At 35.2% G+C, this 8,783-nt stretch overlaps 1 protein-coding gene across 5 annotated transcripts in view; it reads left to right on the top strand.

Annotated features, from left to right (window-relative positions):
• The window catches only part of Ccdc88a (coiled-coil domain containing 88A), a 127,919-nt gene that overhangs the window by 79,822 nt on the left and 39,314 nt on the right, over positions 1-8,783 (top strand). For all 5 annotated transcript variants that reach the window (XM_031341618.1, XM_031341620.1, XM_031341619.1 and 2 more), the window contains exons 14-17: positions 2,137-2,274; positions 3,595-4,665; positions 5,057-5,184; positions 7,176-7,317. In XM_031341618.1, coding sequence (XP_031197478.1) covers positions 2,137-2,274; positions 3,595-4,665; positions 5,057-5,184; positions 7,176-7,317 — 1,479 coding nt within the window. The remainder of the gene's footprint in view (positions 1-2,136; positions 2,275-3,594; positions 4,666-5,056; positions 5,185-7,175; positions 7,318-8,783) is intronic.

The following is an 8,783-nucleotide window of genomic DNA, read 5'->3' as shown; positions in this document are numbered from 1 at the left end:
TCCAGATTCATCCATTTCCCTAAGAATTTCATAAATTTATTGTTTTTAATAGCTGAGTAGTACTCCAAGATTATTTTTTTAACCATGGATATTTGTAAAGTATATCTATCTCATTTGGGTGGCGTGTCTGCTCATCTGCCTTTGTGATATTATAGAAAGTTTGTAAGTTAGTTTCTGTAACTAATTAGAGGTTTAACAAATCCTGTTATTTTAGTTCTATTACTTCATAGTTTGTTAATTTGATTTATTAGAAAGAAATCTTGCTGTTGGAAAACTCTTGTTTTTTCTTATAGTATTAATTTCTCAAATGTATAGCTTATAGAAGAACACCAATGTCCTTTTACTTTTTCTACCCTCCAACTGTTCCACATCCCATACCTTCTCCCCACCCCTCTGTCCCCACAAGAATATCCCCACCCCCCTACCCCACCTGACCCCTAAACTCCCTGGGGCCTCCAGTCTCTTGAGGGTTAGGTGCATCATCTCTGATTGAACACAGACTTACTTAGCAGTCCTTTGCTGTATATGTGTTGGGGACCTTGTATCAGCTGGTGTATGCTACCTGTTTGGTGGTCCAGCGTTTGAGAGGTCTTAGGGGTCCAGATTAATTGAGAATGCTAGTCTTCCTACAGGACTGCCCTCCTCCTCAGCTTCTTTCAGCCTTTCCCTAATTCAACCACGGGGGTGAGCTGCTTCTGACTATTGGTTGATTGCAAATATCTGAATCAGACTCTTTTAGCTGCTTGTTGGATCTTCCAGAGTGGAGTCATGCTAGGTCCCTTTTTGTGAGCACTCCATAGCCTCAGTAATAGTGTCAGGCCTTGGGACCTCCCCTTGAGCTAGATCCCACTTTGGGCCTGTCGCTGGACCTTCTTTTCCTCAGGCTCTTCTCCATTTTCATCCCTGTAGTTCCTTCAGACCGGAACAATAACTTCTTATTCTTAAGATGTTTCTTTGTAGTACGCTGACTTAGAGACTTGCTTTGAGAACCAATGCCTTAGATTTTCCAAATAGACTCTCGCTTTTATGCTTGATATTTTTGTGTGGTTGTGTGGTGTTTATACATATTCGTGTGCACATGTATACCACTTTATCGCTAGAATTCCTCACAGACATTACCTCACAGTTAAACTCAGAAGCCTGTTCTTTTTTTTGTTTGTTTGTTTTTGTTTTTGTTTTTTTTTGGTTTTTCAAGCCAGGGTTCAGAAGCCTGTCTCTTAACAGGTTCTCAAGCCCATCAAATTGTTAGCTAGCACTAAACTATCATTACACATTTCCATATGTAATAGATAAAACAAAACTATATCCAGGAACATGTTGGGGAGCAAAGCTATTCACCTTCTGGCAGCTGGGAAGAAAAGGAGTGGAGGAGCAGGGATCCCAGCTTCCCCCCAAGGGCAGTGTTGTAGCTTGTTACTTCTACCCCTTCCCCTGTTCTAACACCGTAGACTGGAATAATGCTCCTTGGTGACTGAAGTGTTTGCTTAGTATGCTCAATGCCACAACACCATGGGTTTAGTCCTCACAACTGCATAAATAAATCAGTGTGTAAAGTTAAAATGAGCCCTTTGTCAGGAGGTAAGACTGGTACTACTGTTTTTTTTGCCTCAGATTGTGCCTTTCTCTCCTGAATCCCAGGATTACAGGTGTATGTCACTGTATGCCTAGAATGTAAGTTTTGCTGCAGGTTATTTCTTCAGTATTGCTCTTCCTTCTTCCTTTCCCAAACCCCCTGTTTGCTGTTTGATTAAACTTCCATCAACCATGTCTCTCTTTTGCTTACCTGATCTTTTATAATTTCTTCCTCCTTTGTTAACCAACATTGTCTAGGGTAATAAAATTGTATATTACAAATCTACTGTAGTCAAGAGTTTTCTGATGAGATTTGTACCTCATAAGTATTTATTCTTCTAGGTTTGCTTTTGTATGTCAAAATAGAAACCTGTCTTAACATAAAGAGAAGATAAGAGTCATGTATGCAAATTTTATACAATCATAGAATGCTACTTGAAATTTTATACAAGATTCTTAATTTCTACCATTTGGATATTAAAATGATTTTATCCTTAATTAAATAGTCATCTTTTAATTTGATATAGTTTGTCTGTTAAGTTTTGTGATTTAATTTTTTTCTAGGTTGAAATTCTTGAAAATGAAATTATTCAAGAAAAGCAAAGTCTTCAGAATTGTCAAAATTTAAGCAAAGATCTAATGAAAGAGAAAGCTCAGCTTGAAAAAACAATTGAAACACTCAGAGAAAATTCAGAGAGGCAGGTTGGTGTATCTCACTTAAGCAGTTGTTCTAAAGTAAATGTTTATATGCTACTACAAGGACATCCACTACAACTTTGTAGATTTCAAACTGACTGCAATAGTTCCCCATTATGTATAGGTTTGCTTCACTGTTACCTACAGTCTATCACAGTTCAAAAATGGTAAGTCATTTAATGTATGCAGCTGTTTCCAGAAGTCAGCAATGTGTAAATTCTCAGTTGTCTGTCATTCTGAGTACTGTCATAAAATCTTGTCCATTCCATGCTGCACAAGTTCCTTCTGTTTCCACTACCTGCCCATTACTATTAATTACCCTTGTGCCACATTGTTTTCATTCAAGTCACCCTTATTTTACAATGGTCCTAAGTTACAGTTCACATGTGTCAGAGAAACTATTAAGTGCTTCCTTAAGATGAAAAGTTTATAAAGTTTTCCAGATAGGAAAGAAAAAAAATACACCAAGGTTTATGATATACTTATTATCCCTAATATGAAATTATCATCATCACTATCTGTGGAAACAAAGCAGTACATATAGATTGAGAGCTGCTTGCAGTCTTAAGTACCCATGGGGGATTGTGAAATATATTCCATCTGAATAGGGAGGAATTGCTCTATCATTTTACATTTTCTATACCATATACTTAGAAAATTTGAAGAGAAACTTAGAAAATGTTAAATTGCCAGTTTGCTTAATAATAATTCATTATAACTGTTCTTCAGTTCCTGCACTTTTCAGGTGTCTAGAATAGTTCTACAATTTTAAAAAGAAGTTGGAGAAAGTGCACAGCGCTGCCACCCCAGTAACAAGGGAGCAGTGCGATGGCAGCAGACACCTTGAATACTTACAAGTTTGAAACTCTATCAGGTTATGCTATAAACTGGATAAGTTTGCTTTTAGGTGTTCTAGGTCATTTTGTTCTATATATGTTACCCAATTAAATTTTTTCTTAGAAATGATAACACATACACATAAACACCATCCACCTTGTATAAACAACATGAAAATTGTTTATTGAAAATGTATACCTTAATGTCTCTAGGGACATTTGAAGTAGGTTAATTCTAAACAATCTGAAGATCATCCTAATTGTAAATGCTATTCTCTTAGCTATTCCTTCTGACCGTAAAATCCCTAAAGACATGAATGCTAGTAATTTGACAGTACGTATGCAAAGTGGTCTTTCAATAAATATTTGTCACATTAAAGCAGTAAGCCATAAATTCTAGTATCCATTTTCCTTTCTTGTTAGTTTTTGAAAGTTTAAAGACTGTATTTATTCATTGTAATTTTACATTTTCTTTATTTTTTCAAATTAGATTAAAATGTTGGAGCAGGAAAATGAACATCTGAATCAAACAGTGTCTTCCTTACGGCAGCGTTCCCAGATTAGTGCTGAGGCGAGAGTGAAAGACGTTGAAAAAGAAAATAAAATTCTCCATGAATCTATCAAAGAAACAAGTGGAAAACTAAGCAGGATTGAATTTGAAAAAAGACAAATGAAGAAGGAATTAGAGCTTTATAAAGAGAAAGGAGAGCGAGCAGAAGAACTGGAAAACGAGTTGAATCATCTTGGGAAGGAGAATGAATTGTTGCAGAAAAAGATAACTAATTTAAAGATTACATGTGAAAAACTTGAGACATTAGAACAGGAAAATTCAGAGCTAGAAAGAGAAAATAGGAAATTTAAAAAAACTTTGGATGGCTTTAAAAATCTCACTTTTCAATTAGAATCTCTAGAAAAAGAGAATTCCCAACTTGATGAAGAAAACTTAGAGCTGCGAAGGAGCGTGGAGTCTCTGAAGTGTGCGAGCATGAAAATGGCCCAGCTCCAGCTAGAGAACAAGGAGCTGGAGAGTGAGAAGGAGCAGCTTAAGAAGGGCTTGGAGCTCATGAAAGCCTCTTTCAAGAAGACAGAACGCTTGGAAGTTAGCTACCAGGGACTAGACACAGAAAATCAAAGACTTCAAAAGGCTCTAGAAAATAGCAATAAAAAAATCCAAGAGTTAGAGAGTGAACTACAAGACTTAGACATGGAAAATCAAACATTACAAAAAAGCCTAGAGGAACTGAAAATATCTAGCAAAAGACTGGAGCAACTAGAAAAAGAAAACAAGTCACTAGAGCAAGAGACATCTCAACTTGAAAAGGACAAGAAGCAGTTGGAGAAGGAGAACAAACGACTCCGACAACAAGCAGAGATAAAAGATACCACATTAGAAGAAAATAATGTGAAAATTGGAAATTTGGAAAAAGAAAACAAAACTTTATTCAAAGAAATTAATATATATAAAGAGTCCTGTGTTCGTCTAAAAGAATTAGAAAAAGAAAATAAAGAGCTTGTAAAAAGAGCAACTATTGATATTAAAACCTTGGTTACATTACGTGAGGTAAATATATTTACCTAAAATGTTTGTTAAGGCAAACATTTTTTATATTTGTAGCCCACATTTTATTGAACCCATCAGTAACTTGTGCCATCTTCTGTATATTTTGGAACTAGAACTAGAAACTACTACTAAATTTCCTATTCAGTTGACATTTTAAATTGTATTTTTTTTTTCTTTTTTGGTTTTTTCAAGACAGGGTTTCTCTATATAGCCCTGGCTGTCCTAGAACTCACTCTGGCTGGCCTTGAATTCAGAAATCCACCTGTCTCTGCCTCCCAAGTGTTAGGATTAAAGGTGTGTCTTATTGGGTTGTAGTAATTAGAATCTTGACTGACATTCTTTTCTTGATACTTGAATGAGTTGTACATTCTTTCATTCTTTTTAAAATAAGGATTTAGTCAGTGAAAAATTGAAGACGCAACAAATGAACAATGATCTCGAGAAATTAACTCATGAGCTTGAGAAGATAGGTTTAAATAAAGAGAGGCTCCTACACGATGAGCAGAGCACTGATGACAGGTGAGTGGTGTGTGGAGAAAGTTCTGAAAGATGTGGACTGAAAGAGGAAAATATATTGAAATGCAATTAATGTATGAAAGTGACGTAGAAAGTAAAGACTTGACACACTGCATAAAAATTCCTATTTAACTTTATTAATGGTTGATACAGATTTGTTTTAAATTTTTGTTCTTTGTTAGTCATAGCCTTTTAATCAGGATTACTGTGATTTTGAAGAAGCATCTACAGAGCCACTTGTTTCAGATGGACTAGAGATCTACTCTTAAGAATACTGTTTTGTGGGCCAGTAAGACGGCTTACTAGATAAAAGCTGAGGCCAAGCCTCATAACCCTAAGCTTGCTTCTCAAGACATACATAGTAAGAAAAATAAAATTTTGCAAGTTTTATTCTGACTTCTATACACGTGCTATGGTACACATGCTCCTACATATGTGCACACACACATATATACACAAACAAATGTAATTAAATTTTTCTATAAGAATATTTGAAAAAAGAAAAAAAGCAAATACCAAAGCTGGGGAGTGGTGGTATACACCTTTAATTCCAGCACTCAGAGGCAGGCAGATTTCTGCGTCCAAGACCAGCCTTGTCTATATAGTGAGTTCCAGGACAGCCAAGGCTACACTGGGAAAACTTGTAACATTTGTTGACCTGCAGAGAATAGGTGGTTCTCCTCCCAGCAACCATCTGTTACTCTAGTTCCATGGATCTGACACTTTTCTGATTCTGACCTGTGGGCACCAGGCATGGATGTAAGTTGTATAGACATATATATTCAAGCAAAACATACATGCCATAAAATAAATATATCTTTAAAATATTTAAATTTAAAAATAAGTCAACTATTACTAATTTTCTAAGGAAATTTTGTATTTGTTTTAATCAGAATGTTAATTGCCAATTGACAACCTTAATATAGAAGTCAAATATGTATTTTTTTATTCAGATTACCTACTGTTTATGAAACATTTCATGTTGTTGGCAAAGCATGTATTGACCTAAGTAACACTTTCATTAAAATTAATGAGCCCAGTTTAGACAGAACCTTCTTAAGACTTAACACCTCTTCCCAAGCCTTAATTCATATAGGTAACCAGCACTGATTGATTCTTAGAACAATTTAAAACCTGCAACCAAGATACAATAACATTAATTATCCCACATTTCTTTATATAAAGAAAGATTTGGGGATAGAAACCATACATTGTGAACTAAAACTTTTAGGAAATGGGATCGAGAACATTTAATAACTAATTAAAATAGAAAGGGTATTCTGGGAAAAATAGAAAGGGTATTCTGTTTTAAGCCACTAAGTGTCTTCTTTCTTTTGACTAGTAAGTGAGCTTTTATGTTAAAAATAGAATAAAGGCTCAGTAACTGAAGTATTGGTATTCACATCTGTCTACCTCTACCAGGCTATATCACGAGTACAGAATTGTCTCTTTTGTTGTTGTTGTTGTTGTTGTTTAAAAAAAAACTTAAGATATTGAGATAGTTTGTTTTAGACAGTGCCTCATTATATAGCCCTGACTGGCTTGGAATTCTCTGTGTAGGTCAGGAATGCCTGTGCTTTCCAAGGGTTGGAATAAAAGGTGTATGTCACTGTGCCCAGCTTATATTAAGTTTGAAGTCTTAACTGATCATATAGGCCATTACATCAAAATGTATACATATTGGTATTACAGACATGTGTATGATAATAACGGACCCATTATCTTCTTTTTTTGTTTGTTTGTTTTAGTCTTATACAACTAAAAGAAATATTTGGAGTTTAGTTATTCAGCTTATCTTTTTGAGCATTAACTGGTTTTTTGGCAGTCTTAACAATACTTGTTTTTGTTCTGTGACCACCACTAAGAAGAAGGTAATTTACATCTTCAACATGAATGGTTTTAGATCTTATTTAGTACATCAGTGTATTAAATAAATTATCTCCAAAATGTCTTGATAACTAATGACAAACTATATTTCTCTTATACTTGGATAGTAGGTACAAACTTTTAGAATCAAAATTAGAATCCACTCTTAAGAAGTCCCTTGAAATAAAAGAAGAAAAAATTGCTGCTTTAGAAGCTCGGTTAGAAGAATCTACAAATTACAATCAGCAATTGCGCCACGAACTTAAAACAGTAAGTTTTTTCTTTGTAATAGTTTTATAAGAAGTTAGACAGAAAAAGAGAAAATACAAACTCGCATATATTTATGTCAGTATTTCATTCTGTTCCATGTATCTGGTAGTATACTTAAGCAGATGTTTGTCAAAGGGAAGTGCTACAATTTTTTCAATTGTTTTCAAGTACGTAATAGTTCCTCTTACAGATGGGGACATGTGAAAGATTATAGAATTGGGATGGACAAGAGGTGACATTTTGTTTCAAAAACTCATCAGTTTTTAAGATACTCATACCTCTGGTTCATTTTTCCTGTTGACCCACCAGGTAAATTTTAATTTGTAAAGATAATAGTATACAGGAGAATCATAGGTATGCTAGTAAAACAGCTGATCTGCTTATAATTGATGTTCTCTAGATCACCAAATCTGTGAGATTTAGAATTATTCAATCAAGTTAGGCACTGCTTTCATTCAGTGAGTGAATTAGAATATAAAGGGTTTACCTATTTGTGAGGTTGGTTAAGTGATAAACCATAGAGCCTCGTTCTGTTTACTCTTCCCATCTTGTCTCCTCCTTGCACCAATACTTGTATTTTTTTCTTTTTTTACAAAAATTTGTTTGTTTGTTTTATGTATGAGTACACTGTAGCTGTACTGATAGTTGTGAGCCATCATGTAGTTGCTGGGAATGAAGTTGTTGCTCTCTCTGGTCGCCCTGCTCACTCTGGTCTAAAGATTTATACTGTAAGCCAGGCAGTGGTGGCATACACCTTTAATCCCAGCACTTGGGAGGCAGAAGCAGGCATGTTTTTGAGTTCGAGGCCAGCCTGGTCTACAGAGTGAGTTCTAGGATATCCAGGGCTATACAGACAAACCCTGTCTGGAAATGTAAATTAACAAAATATCTAATGTAAAAAAAAAATGATTTGCACTGTAGCTGTCTTCAGAGGCACTAGAAGAGAGAGTTAGATCTCATTATGGATGGTTGTGAGTTACTATGTGGTTGCTAGGATTTGAACTCTGGACCTTCAGAAGAGCAGTTAGTGCTCTTAACTGCTGAGCCATCTCTCCAGCCCCCCAATACTTGTCTTTTTTTCTTTTTTCTTTTTTTTTTCCTTTTTCTACATAGGCTCTCTTGTAAGACAGGGTAGACAAGAGTCGCCTTGAGCTGACCATCCTACTTCTTTCCTAGGTATCCTATTTCTTTCCTTGGTTGTAGAAGCATCCAAACAGGTAAAGGAGATTATTGTAGGCCACATTTAGAACTATTCCATCCAACATAATCCTAGAAAATACAAGCAGATGGCTAGACAGTGTTCTATCTCTATCTCTCCATATAATTATGTGAGATTAAGTCTTTACATTTTTTTCATTTATTTTTGTTTGTGTTTGTAAACACACACACACACAATGGAGAACACACCACATCATGTTTATGGAGGTCAAAGGACAACTTAAGAGGTCTTTCTTTTCTTTTTTTTT

This window comes from Mastomys coucha, unplaced genomic scaffold, assembly GCF_008632895.1.
Source record: "Mastomys coucha isolate ucsf_1 unplaced genomic scaffold, UCSF_Mcou_1 pScaffold22, whole genome shotgun sequence".
NCBI classification, from domain to species: Eukaryota; Metazoa; Chordata; class Mammalia; order Rodentia; family Muridae; genus Mastomys; species Mastomys coucha.
Note: the sequence above shows the minus strand (reverse complement) of the source record. Positions and strands in the feature narration are given on the sequence as shown.